Source organism: Spermophilus citellus (assembly GCF_964194105.1).
Source record: "Spermophilus citellus genome assembly, chromosome: 5".
NCBI classification, from domain to species: domain Eukaryota; kingdom Metazoa; phylum Chordata; class Mammalia; order Rodentia; family Sciuridae; genus Spermophilus; species Spermophilus citellus.
Window position 1 is genome coordinate 162,747,190 of NC_138186.1, and position 22,313 is coordinate 162,769,502.

General features: G+C 40.8%; 1 protein-coding gene across 1 annotated transcript in view; it reads right to left on the reverse strand.

The window, feature by feature from the left end:
• Nucleotides 1-14,878, reverse strand: part of NOX3 (NADPH oxidase 3) — a gene marked incomplete at both ends in the record, with an annotated part of 54,164 nt that extends 39,286 nt beyond the window's left edge. The window contains 6 exons of the mRNA XM_081295920.1: nucleotides 1,897-2,078; nucleotides 4,479-4,624; nucleotides 12,926-13,010; nucleotides 13,935-14,045; nucleotides 14,150-14,245; nucleotides 14,831-14,878. Coding sequence (XP_081152046.1) covers nucleotides 1,897-2,078; nucleotides 4,479-4,624; nucleotides 12,926-13,010; nucleotides 13,935-14,045; nucleotides 14,150-14,245; nucleotides 14,831-14,878 — 668 coding nt within the window. The remainder of the gene's footprint in view (nucleotides 1-1,896; nucleotides 2,079-4,478; nucleotides 4,625-12,925; nucleotides 13,011-13,934; nucleotides 14,046-14,149; nucleotides 14,246-14,830) is intronic.
• Between the last annotated feature and the right edge of the window lie 7,435 nt (nucleotides 14,879-22,313).

Here is a 22,313-nt window from a genome sequence, read left to right on the forward strand (position 1 = left end):
GAAGAGGATTTCTACACACCCATGGATATGGATAGAAAGAGCCTCCCAAGGTGCCGCGGGGGTAAGAGCTGGGCATCGGAAGAAGGCAGAATTGACATCTCTGGATGGAACACTGGGCCCCACCCTCCACTCTGTCTGCCCTAAGTACAAATAAATAGGAAGGTTGAGATGTGCACACTCCCAAGAGCCAACGGCAGACACTTTAAAGCTGAAACAAAATAGAAAGTCTTTAACCTGTTACCAGCATAAAAAGGAAGGTTGACCAGGATATAAGGATTAGCAGTGGGAAGGGCACTCTGTTAGTGTAAAATACACCCCCAGGGGTACCCCTTCTTGTATAATGTGTGCACAGTGTGTGCACAATGTGTGCATGTCAGACAAGCAGCTGGACACGGCAGCTTGCAATGAGGCAGAGGCAGCGTGAAAGTGTCACCCCTTCGAGAAGTGGGGCCTGGGCAGGAAGGAGCATCTCCTATAGGGAGGGAGTTTGGAGGGGACAGCTGACTTGCTAAGGTGCGAATCTAAAAGAGCTGTCTCGGGGACCCAAGGGGACCACCGAATCGCCAAGGTGCTGCCCTCCCAGGCCAGGCGGGTGGGGTTGCGCACCTGCTCTTCTGCGTCTGCGCAGAAGCTGAGCCCTTGGGGTCCAGCCCCTCGGGTGCGCGCTCTGCAGGGGCACAGGCGGGAGAAACCGGAGTGAAAGAAGGTGTTCAGCTAGTCGGGACCAAGGAAGAGCCAAGAGTTGTTTGCACCACCACCTGTCGTGTGTTTCTGGAGGACGAAGGTAAGCCTTAAAAAATCGAGGGTCTGTTCGTTCTTCAAGGGCTTCTTAAAAGCAGGGGGTTGTGGCTCCGGGGTAGAGCACTTGCCTACCATGTGTGAGGCCCTGGGTTCGATTCTCAGCACCACATATAAATAAATAAATAAAGGCCCATCAACAGCTAAAAAATATTTTAAAAATAGAGGTTTAATTCCCTAAGGATTGGTGCCCTAGGTCTGACTCTGCCATTCATTCACCTGGGACCTTAAGTGCCACTGGATTTCTCCTTATGAAAGGGGACACCCTTACCTTTTCTACTTTCAAGATTGTCATCAGGGTCAAATTGATCCTGCAGATGGATATCCAATGGGGGAAAAACACCAGTCGATGAAATGAATAAAAAGGGCAAGCTCATTTGTAGACAGCAATTAGTGAATTCAGGTCATTAAGGAACTGACACCGTACAGGTGGGTACATTGTGCACCCTTGAATACTTCAGGTGCTGGTCCAGCTTCTCTGTGAGGGTCAACACTCTGCAGGTGCTGAATGCCAGAATAAATCTCATAGGATGTCTGGGCAAAGAGGTATCTGAGAGGTCACATGGGGAAACTAAGACTCAGAAAACTCAAAACACTTGTGCCCAGTCACTCTGCTAAATAGGGGTAGAGTTGATCTCTGGAGCCCAGGTCTGGCTGGTCATCTCAAACGCTCTGTGCTCTCCTGCACACCGGTCTGCCTAGTTGATGGATTTGGCTAAGCAGAAGTGAAATCCAGATGTCAAAAAATATATCTCCTGACTAATCCCACATAAATTGGATTGCAGAAACAGGTACAGAATGAAACAGATCTGCTGTCACCCAGCATTCATTAGAATTTCTGAATCTCATAAACATGTCAAGACTCACTAACCGAGTGAGCTTGGAAAAATAAATAAAATACTTCTCTACCTAGGTGACTTATTTTCAGTATCACAAAGAGAAATTGGCCACAGTGGGCGTGCATTTTCACACTTAATATGTGTCTAATATGTGTCCTGTTGTCACCGCACATTGTGTTCCTTTATTAGAAGGACTTTCAAAGATTTTGACATTCATGGAGATAATAACCTGAACATGCTGAACATAATTTGGACTTACCCTGCCCCGTGGACAGCCAGGCTGATGAAGAAGATGGTGAAAAGATGGTGCGTGTGCCAGAACAGCTCATAGGAGAACTGCCTGATGAACTCTGTTGAAGAGGTCATGATCAAGACCAAAGCCAGAGAGAGCACCAGGCCCGTAACGCCTGCTATTGTCGACAGCAGCCCAGTGGTTGTGTTCTAACAGAAACGGATGCCACGACATTAATACCTCATGCACTTTGTAGTTTTTAGAATCAATACTTGAAGGTCCAAGAAAAGAGCCATTCCCAATGTTGTGCTTAGAAACATATTAGCTGGATAAGATCTGGGAACAACTCGAGAAATGAGTTCCCTCACCCTTCCTTCTTCCCCTGTGCTTAGCTCGAATTTTATGAAGTGCCATATCATTAACTACATTTTTTTCCCATTTATATACATTAATTTTCATGTCCAACTTACTGTATTGGGTAGACATTAGCATAAAATATAAAGAGAGCATTTTAAGATATAATATAGCAAGTCAATCCATGTGGTTAAGTTTTTAATTTTAAAAATAAAAAAATGTGGATCACCATGCTTAATTGCATTTTAACATTAATAAACACTTTTTTTTTGAGAAGTCCCTTAGGGGCATTCCTAATACAGCAGCTGCACACTCTGTTCCCCTGGTAGTTCTTCCTAGCTCTTGCTTTTTAATTGGAAAGACCATGACTTGCATTTCTTTCACGCCACCTTAGGGGGCCTGAAATAAGGCTTGGTAAATCCTAGGTGATCAATAAAGGTACAGCTATTCTTTTCTGGTGGATACTCCCAAAAGGCCTGAATTCTGACCCAAGAGTGCAAGGGACAGTTAAATAGCCTTTTAGAATATGAAGCAGAAGGCGTTTGGTTTTCATTGCGAGTTTCCCATATTCCTGCCCAGTCATTAGTATTCATACATTGTGCTACTATCGCTGAGCCGACCATGAGCTCAATAAACTCACACTATATCTTTTGTCAGTAAAACCTCATTAATTTGGGCTGCTTTGAGATCCGAAGGTAATTTGGACAGGGACTTCTCCATTGTTTATTTTTTCCTCACAAGGCAAAGAGTGAAAATAAAATTGAAAGGGGTCTGGCTAAAACATTTAAAGGAGGTTTTTGCAGGTATACTTGAAATCCATTTCCAGCATATGCTGTGCTAATTTCAAATCATCCTTCTTTGACTATTAAGGCAAATTTCCTCTTTTCTCGAAACATGTTTATAGACTGGTTTGAGTTGCAATGAATCCTCTAAAGCAGTCCCACTCCTTTTCTTCCCAATTGCTGTGTAATACACTTTGTGTAATTGATATCTTCTCTCTCCAAACACCCCAACTTAGAGGGCTTTCTGAGCTTAGTTAGTGCCTACATAGTATATTGCTTAAAAAATGTAAAAGTAATTGTGTTAATTATTTTGTTCAATTGCTTTAAAAGTTACTTATCATGTATTCTATTTATTATATGATCTTTTAAAAATGTTGATAATTATTCTTATATTTGTGTAGCACTGGATTTTCTGGAGCTTTAGGGGGGAAATGGGTTAGCATCCGTGGGTGCACAGTGATGGGAGAGGTCTGCCCACGTGCTTAGGATATGTGCAGTTTTGATTTGTCACTGTGAAATGTGTGCTTCTAACTGCTGTCAAGTGAGCAAAGGAACTCAACCTGATCAATGGCTCGATATTGAATTATCATCTTAGGGTAATTAGGAGTTTAACATGGGAGAATCACTCCCAAAACAGATTTTGAATTTTCCTCCCTTCAGTAAATCTGTATGAGTGAAATGGTCACTCATGGAGATGGCCCAGATAACAACAGAGAGATTTCTACTGCTGCGTTGTGTTGCCTTCAAAGCCTTTTCTTGGAAAATATAGACCTTTTAACACGGTCACCATGTTGGACACATATTGCAGTATGGGAGTACGTGGAAAAGAGTTGGGGTCAACCACAAAGGAAGAGTTCTGGAGGAAGGATTGTCCTTTTCTCTAAGGGTAATGGGTGTGTCTACATTTGGGGTTTCCTTTTTTCCTCCCCACAGGTGCTGCCACTCTGTGCATATAGGTTATTAGCATCAGTGGGGTCACTAGCCATGGAGGTCTCATTATGAAATTAGCTTCTTTACCTAGTGCCTGTTTTCATGTGGGCCAAAATATGAGGTGTAGGAGAAGGGATCCAGAAAACAATTTGCAAATTGAAAATGAAGACATCCAATTTATAATCTCTGCATTTAGATAGGACTCACATTCTTTATGAGTCTAACATCAGTGGGAAAAAAAACTGATCATGAGCTGCTTTTGAATTTTAAAATATTAGTTTTTTACATTAGGTGACTACATTCTTAAGTACAACCTATATATTTTCACTACAAATTAATTAATTGGCATGTTTTTCGCTTTGCTCATAACCTCCCAGGAACATTAATGGTTGAAAAAATAAGTTTAAAAAGGTGAAAACGATACTAATGTTTGGCATAAACGTCTTCTCTCCAGATCTTGTATTAAAAGCTATTGAAATATATTTTTTCCTGATAAAGGGATGAGATAAGGAAGGATTTTTCAAATGGGAAACTGGAACTCACTGTGTGGAAGGTCCGGACAGGGTTGAGGTAGCTCTCATTTGGGGTGTTTCCAAGCTTGGAAAGTGCTGCCAGGAGTCCCTCCGCATCCTCCGACTGGCTCAAGTGGTAGCGCTCGAGGTTGAACAAATGGGCCACAATGTGGATGGCTGAGGATGAGGAGATGACATAGGACATGCAACGTATGGATTTTGTCCTTTGTAGTTACTCAGAAATGCCATGCCCCTGTGATCAAGTTTCTCTGTTCTGGTTTTCACACTCCCCAAGGAAAATTGATTCATTTATGCATCTTTCCCAGTGTCTTGAATAGAGTGGATCAAATGCTTCTGAAAATGGTGTGTGATTCACCACATTCGTTTCAGTTATGTTGAGAAAGAAAGCAATTCTCAATTCAACATAACAATTTTAAACATAAAGTCTCTAGAAGTGGAATAGTTCTTATGATATCACAACATAATTATATATAAGATATAATTCTTAAAGAAGACGTGTGCATGTAGATAAAAGTATGAAATTTCTTAAGAAGGCAGAAAGCATTCCTCTGGAATTCCTCATACACTCTGATATATTTAATGATATACGTGAATGATACCAGGATATATTGATTTTGTTCTCTTTCAGACATTATATTGTCCATTCCTTCCTGTATACATTTTAGCATTTACGTATAGGTATACATATCCACATGTCTCATGTAGTTGAATGTATTAGTCCTACTGTATTGAAATACACCAGTATTTACGGAACTAAAATACCCTCTCCATATTCTTGAAAAGTAAATTCTGTGCTTTCTAGTTTTGAGAATGGGTGAATAAGATCAGGGACACAGAATTATCTAGATGGCTGAGGATTCTGGGTCTGATGTTCCTCCACCTGTCTTGTGAAATCTTCCGGGCAGCCAGCAATCACAGTGTCTAGACAACTGCATGCTTTTGCTCTGGAACCCCAGCTGGGGAGCTGGTTGATACCTGCCTTTGTGATCAGACTCAGTGGAGGACTCATTTCCTGGGATTGGGATATAGGCAATTCCCCAGTTGATATCTCCTCTCTCTCTCTCTCTTCTATTATAGTATATACCAGTTGTGGGTGAATTATGAGATTCTCCATGGTTGTCTACTGTAGGTGGAGGTGCATAAGAGAAGAGGCAAATGCGACCAGCAGAAAATTCTAGAATATTGGTGTCATTTTGGTCCCTGTGGTCCTAATCACATATTTATTTAGAAATGCCATTTTCTATTTAGAAGAGATTTTCTGTTACCCTAGTCTTTTTTATCAGAACTATTGCCTTTTCTGCCTTGCAAAGTTTTACTCATGCTTTAAGACCTAATTCAGAAAGTTGTTTTCTGTTATAAATTCTCCACTTCCATAGGCACAGCTGATATTTTGATTACACGATTTCTCAGAAATGATTGTTGTGTTTATTTATGTTTGTGTCCCCAAAGGACTTTGACTCTTCGAGACTTAGTCCTCCTTAAAACTTTTGTGTGTGGCCCATTGCTTAGCACCAGCAAGTACTTAATAATTATTTTCTCAGTGGCTGTGATATTATAGAAAGGTAGAAGGGATAAAGAAAGGGTCAGGAAATCAATGGATTCAAGATTGACTAGAGACGTATATCTGCTGGCATATATTTCTAGCACATTTTTCTTCAGGCTTTAATAAGTTTGAAATCAAATCAAACATTACTTTTAGTTGAGACTCACCAAGGAAAGCAAGGCATATGATAGTGCTTCTGCATTTACGATGTTTGTTGCCTGTTTGTGAATTCAGTGAGGTTTGCACTGAAGAGAGTATATTTTCTCCTATGTGCTGCTATGGTTTGGGGGTAGTTTGGGGAAAGGTGTGTGTATTAGAAGCGTGGTCTCCAGTGTGACAATGTGGAGAGGGCCCTTTAAGAGGTGGGGCCTAGTCAGAGGTCTCACTGGTGGCTCCCTGTGTCTGGCTTCCTGTCTCACCATTGCTTGCTCTCTCTTTCTGTGTGCTCCAGCCCTGGTGCCTCTGCCACGAGGTGATGCAGCAATAGGGCTCGTGCCAGAGCTAGCACCATGTTGTTTGGAATTTACACCTCCAAAATGGTGAGCCAATGCGTCTCTCTCTCTTTTTTTTTTTTTATAAAGCACCCAGCCTTACTGTTTCTTTACAGTAATGGATAATGGACTAATACATGAGCTTTGTTGACATGTGGCCGTGGCTATGAGAGAGCTGCCTCGTTTAGCCTCAACAGCCACAAAGCCAGAAAAGCTCCTCCAGTAGCCATCTCTTCCAAAATGCTGTACATACACTGGGAACTGTTTGCCAATTTGAACACACACATTGTCCAGTGCCGCAGTCCGGCTGCAGCAAAATTACCGGGGGGTGACGAGCAACTTGTGTACCTTGATACAGCAGGAGTGGGAGCCGTTTGTTGTAGCACAGGAGGGGTATATATACATTCCCCACAGCTTATCTTAATTAACATAAACTAGATACAGCAGTCAACCAATAAGGAATCTCCACACTTAATGGCTCGCTGGCGTTACTTCACAAACCACTCCCTCTGCAAAATGCCAGGTGCCATCCTGACTTGTTTACAGACCCTAACAGTCCAGCATTTCTAATTACTATTTTCTGATAATAACCTCAGAGTTGTTAAAAACAGGTGGTATTTCTCATATTTGAATGTCTACTCTACACCAGGCGTTGTTAGAAATGCATAGGCATATCATACGATTAACCCTCAGGGATTAGTTTTAGTCCTGTTGTATAGACCAGTGTTCAAAAAGTTCATGGCAAAGGTGAGATAAAACCCCGTTTATGTGACTTCAGGGCCCCATCTTTTGACATATAGGCTTTACTGCTTTTTGGACTAAAAATATATTGCTCTGCCTTACTGTTTTCTCAGAACGGGGCTCTCCCACAAGTTTAGGTAAAGCTCTGTGAATGGCTTACTGATGCCCCTAATCTACCATTCTTAATTAAGGCTGATGACCGATGGTGACATTTGGTGTCCTTATTGTGAGCTGGTGTAACTGCCCCTTTGCCTATCACTTGAGATACCCGGGTACTCCTCCTATTTCTGATTTTCCCTCCTCCTCCTATTTCTGATTCTCCCACCAAACACTAAGGCACTGTAGAGTGACTAGAGCTGTTCCCATTTTATAGAAATAGAAACCAAACTTCAGATTAAAATAAAATAAGTGACCAGTGTACTATTGCACAATCCACAGGGGACAGTCAGAAAGAGAATATGGAATAAATTCTCTTATATTCTTCTGTTTTTATAGCATTCCTCCCCCATGTAATGAGCTGTTGATCACAATCTGTTTTCTATTAGATTGATTTCCACATGAGGATTTGACACTGTTAAACTAAATTTAAGTGTGTGGATTGAATGAACAAAGATATTGAACTATTTATTTATTCTTATTGCCAGGTCTCTCCTAACAGAGCTGAAGAATCTAATGAAGTAGGATAAGAGAGCCCAGGACACTTTTCAAGAGGTGGCTTCTGAGGGAACAGGCTGAAAATCACTCTCCTCGGTATTTTTCATGTATTTGAAATTCGTTTCTTCAGTGTTTCTTTGCTTCAGCGCCTCCATTTTGTTTTTGCTTTACAAGGCAGAAGATAAAAGGTGGGATATTTTATCTATCTCAGGAACTCTCAGAGTGAAAACTATGTATGCCCATTTTTGTTTTTCTAAACATTTTATTTTCCTTTTAGATCAGATCCTAATGTTATTGTGATCTTGGCTCAGAAATAAAGATAGGCCAGCTACTCAATCCAGGGCTGCTGGGACTTCAGAGATGCCAGGGGAGGTGTTGTTCTTGTTCTTTTTTCAGACATTTTATTTTCTGTTGTCTCTTTTATACATTTCACTCTTTTAAAATACGAATAACCATGCTACCTATGTCATGGTGGCAGTTGCTCAAAAGATGTGATAAAATGCTGGTATGGCTTGACTTTTCTCTCTCAGTCGTCAGGATCATTTCACATATTAGATTTGTTGTTCGCATGCAGCACAAAGAACATGGAGGTGTTATCTAATTTCGTTAAGCCCTGTTTTTTTTTTTTTAATCTGTAAAGTGGGTGGATTGGAGGAAACTACAGTATATCTTCACTTCCTTCCAGCTATGTAGCTCTGAATCTTTCTCTGAAGTTAAACAGGGATGTTTAAGATCCAAAAAGGACCTTCAGACTACTATTAGAGTAATAATGCAAATGTGAAATTCATGTTTTATATAGTTTTCAAAGTCAGCGCTGGTTTAGATGGGACTTGTCAGTCTTGCAGTAAATCCAGTGGAATCAACTACACAGGGGAGCTCTTTCTGTTGTCCTTGTGGACTTTCCATAGTACACACTGCTCTACTCTCCTTAGAAGAGCCAAGATGCAGGGGCCAGGACTGTAGCTCAGTGGTGGAACACCTGGACTGGCATGGGACAGGCCCTGGGTTTGATCCCCAGCGTAAAAAACAAAAACAAAAACAAAAAACAAAACCAAACCAAAAAAATCCCAAAAAACAAAAGCAAAAAACTGAGATGCATAACCCACCCAAATGCTCCAGGCTAAAAGGTGCTATAACTGGGTCTTTCTACAATTTTATTTTCTCACCAAAGTACTTTTAAAAGACAGTAGCAATCTTGGAAATACTACACATGCACATTTAATTGGCGCGTGAACTTCTGAGTTCAAATAAGGAGCTTTTACTGAACAGTGAACAACAACAACAACAAAAAAAAAAATCATAAAGGCTACAATTAGAGCCAGCTGCCCTGAGATAGTTCTTTTACCTTCTTTCATTCCTTCTTATTTTTCTGAAGATCAAAGGACACATAACAGAGGGGAATTTTGGAAGTGTGGTCAGTTCTAGCTGTCTCTCTGCCTGCCCGTCAGTGATAACAGTCATTTTGGAGTTAGTCACCTCCTAATTAAGCAGCCTTTGGAAACAGGGACCAGGACAAATCCTGAATGCACTTCTGCAGCCAGACTTTGGAATTTGCGGTCTGATTTCTGCAGGAAGACCCATTGACTCTGGCACCCTGTGCCTGCTGTGTTTGTGAATTGAATTAGATCCTGTTGGGCCGGACTGCGGGTGGAGCCTCTTTGGGGTTCCCAGTCCCTCCAGCAGAACTGGGTAGTAGCAATTCTTTGGGGGTCGGGCCCTGAAGAACTGGGGCTGTTGGTGCTCTTCTCTTCCTCAGGGGCCTCCAAATCTTTTTTTTTTTTTTTTTTCCAGAACCTTTATCCTGAGCTCTCTGCTCTCAAGTTGCCCTGTTCTGTTTATTGATGTTTGTAAACTAATTTTAGCAACTCATCAGAAACTGCACTCAGGGTAATTGCGCACCCCTGAAACCTGGCAGACACAAGCCGTGGAATTTGCTGGAAAGAGCTGCCTAGGTCACTATTTACAGCCTCCTTTGATGGAAGCTCAGGCTCAAAGTACTACTTTTCAATTGGAGGGGTCTTCAAGGTCTGCCGTGGACCGGGGAATCCAGAAAGATCCACATTAATAAGAACGGAGAGGCTGTGAAAGTACGATTTTTATACCGGTGGGGTTATAGGTGCCTGAGCATGATTTATTAGTGTTTGAAGGATGCTCCGGCAGCTCTTATCATAGGCAGGCAAGCAGGGAGGCAGGAAGCCAGAAGAGGAAGGGCTCCTGTCACTGCATAGAGACCATTGTTTCTCCTCTTCCCTCGTCCTCCCTAGCCTGCTTCCACCAGTCTCTAATTACATCCTTTAATGATCTGACCAATTAAAGCCTGCAGTTCAACTTGGAGGGGAACGGATGAGAAATTAGAGTCTGGCACGCAAACTTCAATGTGGATGCACTTCTCCCAAGGTTACACACCTCTATTAAGCCAGTCGACTATTTGAAAAGCAGCATAATGGGCGAGGCTAATAAAATAAGCGCAGGGACATTGCAGCTGCTCTCCTGTGAATGCACCAGAAGGACAAAATGTGGAAAGCAAGGTGTAGCTATGAAACCAGGGTTTAGCTTGTTTTTTTTTTTTTCCCCCTAAAAGCACAGTTGCCAGCCGCGTTGCTTAGTTGATGTGAAATGTAATAATTGCTTTGTCAGGCTTTGGGAGAAGCAGAGAGCTTTCTTTCCACCTTCCTGCCTTTGCCTGGGAAGCAAACCTCGGCAGCGCGCTGGTTGCCATGGAGGTGTGGACCAGGGGGCGCGCGGCTCTCAGATGCAGCTTCCACTCTGCTGGGAGAGCCTGGGGGGTGTTTGGGAGCCTGGCCGAGCACTGGTGGTGCAAGAGGAAGTGGGCTGGGAAGAATGCTTGATGCTCTCCAGGGATTTGTGAGGGAAGAGGGAGAAAGAACGTCCTGCTGTCCATAGTTGCAGCAGAATGTGAACTTCTTATCTTGAACAATGGGTGTCATTTTGAGCCACTTCATGCCCCCTTCTCTGTGTTTCATCCACCCAAAGCTGCTCCTGGCTCTCTGAGCAACTCTTGTACTTGGGTCTTATACCTTTCCCGGTAGTTCCTTCAACCTCGTGTCTGTTGCCAAATCCCACTTATCCTCAGTTTGACCACATCTGTTGAGGATGTGCTATGTGACAGGGACGGGGGAAGTCAACGTGCATAAGGCACATCAGAATCTGAGGATTGTCGAACTGAGGTAGGAAGTGTGACCTCAGTCTAGAGGGGAGTGGGCCGACCCTGGGTAAGTAGACCAGGATATGGTGATATGTGGATGCACTTCTCCCAGGGTTACACACATCCTCCAGTGAGGATGATGAAGGAGAGGTGGAGCACTTCAGGTAAAGGGAATGCCAGAGCAGAATGCTCTGGAGGGCAAAGTCCAGTGGGATATGGTATGAGACTCGGATGGGGCCGTGGAATCCGACTGCCAGGCTGCTGAGCTTGGGTTTGATCTTATTGCAGTAGCAGCAAGTGCCAGTCCTGGCAATAATCTGCACATCTCATCGAGATGCATGAATTGTATTACCGTTCTTTTAATTCCATAGAAGACATAAAAAGTTTAATCTGAGATCATACAACCAATCATTAGCCCGGGCTTTCAATAGCTTGATCATGGGGTTCTAGTGACTGCTGCTGGTTCTGGTGACTGAAGGATGCTCCATGGTAAAAGAGCCCTGGCCACCCTTGTTTCAGAAGGCTGCAACTGCTGTCAGGGTGTCCTGCACACGGGAGACATTCAGTGTACATTCAGTGTACAAAAATGAGGATTCTTAAGTTTTTAAAGGAAGCCTAGAGATTCTTTGAATTCCTTTTCTGATGAGCCTACCAAGCTTTCTGGCCTCTGCTTGGACATTGCCCACAACAGAGAACTCAATGCCCCGAGGGGGCTTTAAATATCATTTTAGATAAGTTTCAAGGTGTGGAAAAGACTTGCTTTCTAAGCTGAAATTTGCTTCCCTGACCTCCATTCCTCATGCATTCACTTATCCATCAAAAGTTGCAGGCTCTGGGTCACCAGGTGAATAAGCCTTGCTCTTTGTCCCCCATCCCTCAGTTGATTTTCTCTAGGACATGATGTCTTTGTACCCTTATCTCTTAACAAACCACAAAGACCCTCTGCAAAGCATTTCTCGGGTTGGTTTAATCTGGCGTTGAAGACAATCAATGGGGAGAATCTTCCCCTGATGTCTCACTGCACACCCAAAGTTGTGTTAATTGGCACTCGGGCACCGTCTGTCATGTCTTGTTGCTTAATTAAATTCACATTTGTTTTGAGTGTTCCTTTTACTCTGCTATTTTTTATGCATGAGAGGATAAAAACAAATGAGGAAAACATTTTATAGTTAAATTAGTTTGAGGGAAACAGTCCTGAATCATAACTCTTTATTGTTCTGATGGCCTTTTATTCCAGTGTCTGTTTTCCAACAAAACCACGATGCGGTTGATGATTTCCCTGCTTTCTCTCTTCCTGACCAGGGTCTAACCTTGGCCTGGGATGCTAATTTGTACGGGACAGCCGCCTTGCCTTGTTGAATTAGAAGTATAATAATAACAACAGGACTTTATATGCCAATAAAGATTCCCATCTCTTCAAGATAGTTCACAAATCCACTGGCTCAGTACTCTTCAGACTGAGCTCAGTACTCTCCTTCACATGACCTTCCTTTCTTTTTTTTCTGTCTCTGATACCATTTGGTATAGGAAAGCTTGAGCACAGGTCAATTTTATTTCTGATGTAAATTACATTGATAACAAGTGTTCATTTGTCAAGTAGGTATTTGTCTCTGAATTATCAACAAGAGAAGCTATTTACAAATGAACAGGAAATCTCACCAACTTTCATAAATTTAAAGTTGTTGTATGGAACAATCTATATAAGAGTATAATCCAGAAATAAAAAAAAATTCGTATATGGTTTATCTATCAGATGGATGGTAAAGATTTCTTTTACTTAAGGGTGAGACTTGATGGAGGGATTAAAATCAGGTTTGACATTAGGTATCATAAAATCCATTTTGCAATTAAAAAGTACTTACTTGCATTAACAGCTATCCCATAGGCAACCAGTTTGTGGAATTTGAGGTTTTTGTCTAATTGCCTCCTCCAGGGTCCTTTGCAACACTAGATAAAAACAAATAAGTAAAAGCCCAATTCAGGGGAAGGTCCCAGTGACAACCTGGTCTTAAGAGTTAAGAGAGCAGGACTCAGTTCTGCTGCTAAATTTCTCAGGGTGAGACTACAGGACGTGAAAGTTAGCAGCAGTTAGTCATACAGCAAAACAAAAGATTATTATTTGCTTTCTTGAAATTTCAACTCAATAAAAATTATTGAATTGGTAGTTTTCTGGCTATAATTAACAACTCTCGAATAAGGGTTCTCTATGCATGCTTGAATGCAATTTCTTTATTTAGAAACTGGAGGTGATGGCCTTCATCCTCATCCATGGGGTTTAAGTAATCTATAAATTATTCCTCACTATGCAGAAGGGCACTATATGCATGTATATCCAATATTCATAAAATGATTATGAAAATAAACTGATCATGATGTAAAGGTTATCAAAGGCCTCATTTTCCGTATGTTATTCTGTTTCAGATGGAACACAGTTAAGGTACTCAGTGCCATGATGCTACTATAATTAGGAAATATCCCAATATGCCAGGGAGATGTTGAAATCTACGTACTGAGATTCATGTACCATGATTGTGTTTGGGTAAGAACTCAGATGTCTCCTGGGTGGTTCATCTCAACTGTATATTTGTCCTCTTTCAATCAGAAACGGTACCAGGCCAAGCTGTTGTAATGCTTCCATCTCCACGGAGCAAATGTACCCAGAAGAGGTGGAGCTGCGAAGGAGGCCAATGGCAAAAGCCAAAGCCACATGAAACTGGTTTTCAGCTTTAGCTCTTCTTTTCTCTCATGCAGAGAAACAAACCTAAGCTTAAGGAGGGTTCCTGGGTATGGCTAAGTACATGTTTGTTTTCAGTAGCCCTATGTTAGTTAAGTTGTAACAACTTAGATGATTTCAAATATTTTAGTACTCACGGTGCTTGCTCCTCTCATGAATGAAATCAGGTTCCGACTGACAGGTAACAGAATTAGCATGCAGTTAAAATTCAGGCACAGTGCCGATGCTCGTGCCCACGCCAAAGTCGACTGTCCATAGGTGAAGACACAAAAAAAGACACTATGAAGACGAGGGAGACTGAAACAACAGGATGCTCTCTGGAACAATAATGCCTAAGGCCAACTCTACTTACGCCCAGCAGGGCTCGGGTGTAGTGGAAAGACTCCTCCTCTTCATACCAAAGGAAAGTATCGATAAACAGATATAAATTCACTCCCAGCCATAAGACCTAGAGTTGAACGAAAAGAGAACCCATCAATGCTATCTTCAACCTTTCCTCCACTTAGAATTACTCATTCTTTTGAGATGAAACAAAGAGCATCTCCATATTAATCAGAATTGCTCCACGTATTTATTTCTCACAGGTCAGTTTTTGGCAGAGATCACTATGGTAAAGAGTGATGAACTTGGTTTTAGACACCTAGGTCAACCTCCAATAATTTAACGAAAACTACAAAACCTTCTTAACATGGCTTGGCAGACAACAAGGAGGAAATCTTTTAAGGTGCTCTAGAAACATTCCAATTTCATAGACTAATTCAAAGACTTCACTTGATTTAGAGAAACCCTCATATATTATTCGAAAACAAACCACTTGACTTTAAAAATAATTAAAAATGAACTCAGTCGGAAAACAACTTTGCACGATTCTATAAGGATAAATTAAATACATCGGCTGCATTTTTTCTAGCAAGTTTTAGTCTTTTTAACTGAAGTGATGTTTCAAGACTTCTAAGGTCTCTATCCAAGTCCTCCCAACAATCAGTCTCTTGAGTATGTACATTTAAGGCAAACTGACAAAAATGACACTTACTACTATTGTGATGGACAGACTCTCATTCAAAATCCAGCAGCCCCTCATGGTCATTTTCCTCTTTGCCATTAGCCGGTGACTCCTTGCAGTCACCTGAGCCTGGACGTGTGTGCTGAAGAGGGTCACCCTTCTCAATCACTTTGCCTTTTTGTCTTGGGAAGCACCTACTGGATTCAAGGAATTTCTAATTAAGGACTGCCTGCCACAGGCAATCAGCATGCTGACATGCCTCCTGACCTGGGTAAATACAAGGCGGGTCTCTGTCTAGTGATTCCTTTCTTCAAAGATTTCATAAGAAAAGAAAGCTTGTTTTATTAAATTGTCCTCTTGTACTTTATACCCCATTCATTTTCTACATGATTGCAGTCTCGATGGCAATAAGTCTGCATGTAAAACTGGGAAATAGTGCGGGGGCTGCAGGCGGCACGCAGGGGGACGCTTTGACATAGCTTCCTCTACTTTGTTTTTACTTCTTTGCTTCTTCCCCCTTCTTTCCAAAAAGGTCTCCAGAGAAGATATGGAGTGGGGGCTAAATATGATTAAATGGTGGAATATGGTGGGGAAAAAAAGATTCTAAGAAAAAATCACAGATAGAAAAAGTCTTACAAATCTAAAAGTGTGATTATTATTAAAAAATGAGCTTTTTTGGCGGGGTGGGGTGATTGATGGAATGGAACCCGTTCCCTGCCCCCCTACCCCCCAAGCCCACTTAGTGCACCAGGGAGGCAAGTGAGACTATCTTCTCATACTTGGGCAATACCTGAAGTCGCTATATTTGAGCCTGATCATTCTCTGATTTTGTATTGTCAAAGTTATTATAATATAAGGATTATGTGTCTATTCTGGTAGGCAGAATTATCCCCATTGAAGCAATTCTCCGGCTAGTTCTGGCTCAAGTATTTCATTTAAAAATTTCAGATAATTAAGATGAAAATAGGAGATTTGTATCACTGGGATAATTGCCAAAGCTTTCTGTGTTTTCCTAGGGTAGATCAATTTCATTGTCCTAAAATAATTTTGTTTTTTTTTAATTGTAAATCTTGTAAGAACAGTCACTGTGAATAATTTTGACCTGTATGTATACTAGCACTTAGTGAAGAACTTTTCAAGTTTTGTCTAATTAAATCATCCATTGCCTCTAACAGGTAGACAGTATGAGCCCCATTACACTAATGTAGAAAGAAGCTCAAATGAAACCACTTGCTGAAGGAGTGATGCACTTGAATTCAGTTCTCTCCGATTCTAGCTTTTAAAATTTTGCCCATTACCTTTTAATGCTTTATTTATAAATTCCTAGCATATGGATCTGTGCATAAAAGCTACCTAATAGATACACATTGCAGTCCTATAAATCAGACACATTTGAGTTGTAGGAATTCATTTAATTTACACATTTTGAATATGTTGTTATGTGTGATGAAGTTATTTCTATATAATGCAGTGAATGATGGAACAGTAAACATAAGTCATCTTATTAATCATGTATTTTTTATCCTAGATTTTGTAAGGCTTTAATATCTTGGATCCGTTAATGGATTGATGCCATTATTATGAGGGCGGGTTCCATATAAAGGAAAAGTCAGGCCCTCATTTTGCGCTCTCTCTCTCTCACCCTCTTTGCCCTTCCACCATGGCTGGAGGTTAACAGTTAGTTAATTCCAAGCTACTTGCCTATGAAAACTCCTTTAAAATCCAAAGTAACCAATACAATGCAGTGTTCATACCTCCCAGCCACCTCCTTTATCAAATGCTCACACACCAAGCCAATTTTTCCTCTGTCCTGAGTCATCCCAGGTCAGGTACTGGTGACAGCTAGCTGGTGACCACCTATTGCTCAGAGCCTCCTGCAGTTATTCACACTGTCCAATCCTAGGCCCACTCCAATGCTGATACACCTTGCCCCTTCTTCCTGTGGAAATCACAATAAAACTTTGGGTCTATAATTTCCCTCTGATTCTTCTAATTCCTGATCAGTCTGGTGCTTCCCTACATGGCCCTGAGTGACATGGGATGGCCCTACTCTTGGGACTAATGAGTAATAAACACTTCTTTCAAGGTAGATGTCTTTATGTCTGTTGTCTTACCACACCTGAGTATAAGTCCCAGATACCTTTATGGGGGTTAGGGATTGAACTCGGCGGTGCTCGACCTCTGAGCCACATCCCCTGCCCTATTTTGTATTTTATTTAGAGACAGGGTCTCACTGAGTTGCTTAGGGCCTCGCTATTGCTGAGGCTGGCTTTGAACTCATGATCCTCCTGCCTTAGCCTCTAGAGTCACTGGGATTATAGGTATGTACCACTGTGCTCGGCCGGTTTCATTTTAAAACATCTTTATCTCTAAACATCTAGAGATTTAGAATCACAGTTTGAACATTTTGATGAAGAAGTGAACTTTCTCCTTGCCATCCAGCCCTGACTTTGAGTTACCATTTTGAGCCTCAGTTTCTGCATTATTTAATGGTATTAATTATAATGCCTACCTCCTATAGTCAATGTCACTGCTTCTTTACCTGTGCATACACACACATACACAAAAACATACCAAAACCACAGGTAAGCAAGATGGTGCTTCTTTTGGAGAAGTCATAGCTTTCATAGTAAAAAAATTTATAGATTTATTTCTCCTTAGAAAAAAGGCATTATGTTTTAAGAATTTTCCCCTCTAGAAATTTATAAAAGCACAGGTATTTTGGCAGCATTTACTTGAGATAAGAGTGCAGTTAGTGAAATATCTTCAGTAGTTTCTTTAACAATAAGCAATATGAAAATGTAGTCTTCATATTGAATTCTTTAAGCCAATAATCTTCTATGATGAAATGATTTGTTATTTCTGAAGTGTTTAGGATTTACATATCTTAGAAGCCTTCTTCAATTGAGTTATAAAAGTCAATTCAGAGAGAACACATCCAGAATTTTATAATATCTTCTATTTTTGATTCAATGAGTGTGAAGAAGAGTTAAAATTTCCCAGCCTTCTGTACACTATTATAAATGAGAGACATATATTGATCTTCTTGGTTTGTATCCCTAATGTCCCCCAAAAGCTATGTGTTAAAGGCTTGTTTGCCAGAGTATAGCACTAGGAGGTGGGGATCTAGTGGAAAGAAGTTAGATCCCTGGGGCCAGGCCCTTGAAGGGGCTATTGGGACTCTAGCCTCTTCCTCTCTGTCTTTTTACTTCCTGGCCATTACAGGTGAACAGACCTCTGTACATGCCGCCCGCCATGATGTTCTGCCTCACCACCGGCTCAAAGAGATCATGGACTAAAACCTCTGAAATCATAGGCTAAAAGAAGCATTTCTTGGTTCTAAGTTGTTTATTGTAGGTATTTTGTCACAGCAACAGTAAGCGAACTAACACATGCTGAGGAATAATGTATAATCACTGTTTTGTTAGTTGCTTAAAATATTTCTAGTACTACAGCAAAAATACCACTTAAAAGTTTTTGTTTAAAATTTGATCTTTATATGCTTCATCCTTATTCCTAAAATGTGATTTGTTGATTCCTCATTTTGAATATGTAAAGAACATCACGTTTTAGCGTAACTACTATTCACTTATAGAATACAACATTTCTTAATGGTTGTATTATGAAACTATGACTCATGATTTAGCTTGAATATTTTCTTCATAAATTTTATTTTTGTAGAACTTGGAATGATTTTTAGCTGACTCATATCAAAGAATCATAAGTAAATTTTAAATTATGTTCAAATTCATTCAGGGCTCAGTAATTTTGCATACCAAAGTCCAATTCAGTCTAACCTTCAGGGTCCTTTATAAAAGCACTCAATTTTCACAAATGTGACATTGGGTTACTCTTATTAGTTGTTAACCTACCTGGTGAAAGTTTGAGGGGTGCGTATCATGCCTGAAAGGGCTGCCTCCGTTTTTACTTTGTTGAAGGAATCTATATAGATGCAGATTACAAGTTAAATAAAGACTGAACATTTTCAAAGAACCAGGGACAGATTAAAGGGGCTGCTTTAAGCAGGAAGGAAATTGTGCAAAATCTCTGAAATGATATAAACGCTTAGCATTAGATCTATTTTTATCCAATTATTTTCATCACTAATAGGCGGGTGCCTCTCCCATGTTTCAGAATTGTCTCAGAAGAAGTGAAATTTGCCTTGTTTGTTTTGCAAGGTGGTGCTTGCTCTGATTCAGTGGGTTTACTGGTTGGCTCTCCCAGCCCACCGCAAAAGAGGATGGGGGACTTTGTTCTCTTAAAGCTCACCAATAGCAATTCTTCATAGTGGAGGGAGTCAAGGGGGATAGAGCAAATGTTTGCAAAGGCAGGTTAATTGCTCTTATGTTTGAATGCAGACTGTCCTAACCTTGCTGGATTCCTGGACTTGATTCCTTCTATTACATTTTTAGTTCTTTTCAGATTCTTAGTTGATCAGTTGACCCAACAAAGAAACACTTTGATCTTCAAGGGCAAGATTGATCACCTCGTGATCAATCTGCTGCTGCATACTAAAATCTAGGTTCCCTATAGATGCAGCAGCGTTCATAGAGTATAAAAATAGCATTGCCAAATGAGCCTCTTCTAAGCATTAAACATGTTCTTGCCTTTTCCTAAAAGCATATATAAACATGTAAGCATTAAGGTGAAAAGAGATGAAAAAATAAAGAAAAAAATTGCTAACACATATAATTCCCAATCCTTACATGATTATTTTGAGAAGCATTTATTGTGACAATTATGTAATTATGTTGAATAAATCATGTTGCATGAATTCCATCTTAAAGGAAAAGCAGAATAAAAGAAAAAAGCGAAGAAAGCATACATATGAAAATAGCTGAGTTTAAAATAAATCTAATTAAATCTATCACCAATAACCTAACTTTTGTCAATTTAAGTGTACTGTGTATTTATTTTAGCAAGTATGTTTTTTATAATACCACTTTTAAATGGCTTGTATCACAAACGTACTTGATTCTCCTGAGTTTGAGCTTTCTCCCCTCCCCTGTCCCATGATTCTTAGGTTTATCCAACGCACTAGCAATTTCAAATGAATACCCGCCGAGATCACTGCTTATGTGCATCACACAATCTTAGGCACGGGGGGGGGTTTGAGGTCTTGCTTCTGCTATTGAGAACCTGTGACAGTGGGGGAGGTGACGGGGACATATGCAAGGATTGAAGAATCATGTTAAAGTGAGGGCCTCCTGAGTGGTAAAGATCGCACACTTGGGGCCTCCGAGCATGGAGAGAGTGACAATCTTCCTTTTCTGGTCCTCTGAGCCCAGAACTTCAGTGATTTGTTGGCTTCCCATATCCCTGCCTTCATCTTCCTCAATGCTCACAGACATTTGCAGCACATTTCTTCTTCCTGTGTGCCAAGTCACTAAACCCTTCTTGAAATCATTGGGAGAATCGTTCTTATGAACCTGAAGACTCATAAGAAACCAGAGTGACTAATTCAACATTTCTTACCCTAAACTGAAAGGCACCATTCAAACTCTCCTATTTTGTTGGTTTTAATTTCTTGGTTTAAAAATCCCACAAAAGCCAGGATTATCCTGCTCTTTAAATATTATATATTGTGTCTAGCACACATCAGAAGTTAATTAATGTTAAATAAGAAATACAGAACCACATCCATTTCTCCTCTTCTCAGCAGAAGACAATTCTATACAAACCCCCACACAGAGTGGCGGGGATTCTAAAGCAGTCAGTGGCTTTCATTAAAGTTTGAAAGCATGAGGAAAGTTCTCCTTTCCGGGTAGTGAATCATTTCAACCTCTGAGTTCAGGAAAATTGAAAGTTTAAGAAGTCTAGTCGAGAAATCCCTTCTTTGCATATCCAAGCTGTTCATCTCTCAAAAGTCAAAGTGGATGCCAGAATTCCATAGATTTCATTTTTCAAGATGAACATTCATATTTGAACATATTTCAAGCCAGATGGTTTACAGTTCATGTATTTGTTGGCATTTTCCTGCCACAACAACTAAATATTGAAGACACATATTTGTGATGAGAAGAGCACTTCCAACCATCCTTTTCCCGCTGCTCTTCACGCTGCGTGCACAGCGGCCCCCCAGCCTCCCTCTGCGGAGGCAGACCGTGAATTACACCCATTTGATTTAATAGACACGGGATAGGTGAAATAACATAAAACAACCCTCCTGCAAATAAATACTTCCTGCAACACTCATCAATTTTCCGGTAGCAAATAAGAAGGCAAATGAACATGTATTGAAATTCTCTGTTTTCACCATCCGTTTGGACAAGCCGGAAAGTTTACTTTCCATCTTTTTGGAAATTCACAAGCAAGTCTGCCAAACTGTGGGATTGTTTGACCAGAGTTCAGGAAAGAACAGGAAGCCACAAAGGTTTAATTTATTTTTATTTTTTTTAAAATAAAACCATCAGACATGAAATTCTGAGCTGGGGGAAGAGCTCACATGTGTCTTCAAGTACGCCAGCGTCAGTCATTTCGTGTGCTGGTGTCCCTCTTCTGGGATGAAGTCGGTTTTTGTTCATTTGTCATTTCGTGCAATTTAGTATTTTTTTTTCCTACCCAACTGTTAATGTGCATATTGTTAGTATTTTAAAGATTCATTTTGTTGACCAAAGGCCATTAGGAAGCTAAATCAAGACAATACAAATTTTTTTTTTAAATGAAAAAGAAGCACACGGTCATCATCCAGTGACCCAGGACAGGCACACACAAACAGACGCAGCAATTATTTTTAGTGATGGTTTGCAGAGTCCCATGTTTTGAATAAATATTCCTAGAATTACGATTCTCAAGACATGAGTGAATGCTCAGGGTTCATTTACTGCCATTTTCTCATGTTGAAGAGAAAACAGAGACCAGAGAAGTTAAGGGACAAGGTTAAGGTCATACTTCTGGTTAGTGGAGAAATGAGACTGAGGTTGGGTGGTCAGTTTCGTTGGCTAGTTTTTGTTTGTTTGTTTTTTTTTTTTTACACCTCTGCCTTCCTGTCTTTGCTATATACAGTGGACAGAGAAGAAAGAATCAGCAGAAGTCACCTCCTGAGAGCTCACTCAGAAGTGGGATCCCAGGCAGTGGAACCTGGAAGTGCTAATAGGAGGATGTTTTCACTTTCCAAAAGCCAGGAAAATGGGTATTTTGGGAGGGTCTTTCAGAAGCCAGGCATCTCGTATGCTGGATACGTAACCCTCACAGGGTTATGAGGAGGTACCATAAGCACAGTGTTATAGATGAGGATGTGAAGATTCAGAGAGGCTAAAGAACTCTCCTAAGATGTAGAGAAAAAGCTGAGTTGTGAGCTCATCATACCCAGAGCCTAGTCCTGTGGTCTGCCTGCCCGGCCATGTCACTTCTGAGTCCCAAGCACAGATGCTTAATGACAACACCTGATGACAACTTCCCTTATTTGCATGAATGCTTCTGTTTTGATTGGCATCCAGAGCTACAGGCGTTTTATGGTGGCCTGGCTGATTAACTTGAATCAATAAAGAAAAAAATGTTATTCAGAATGACT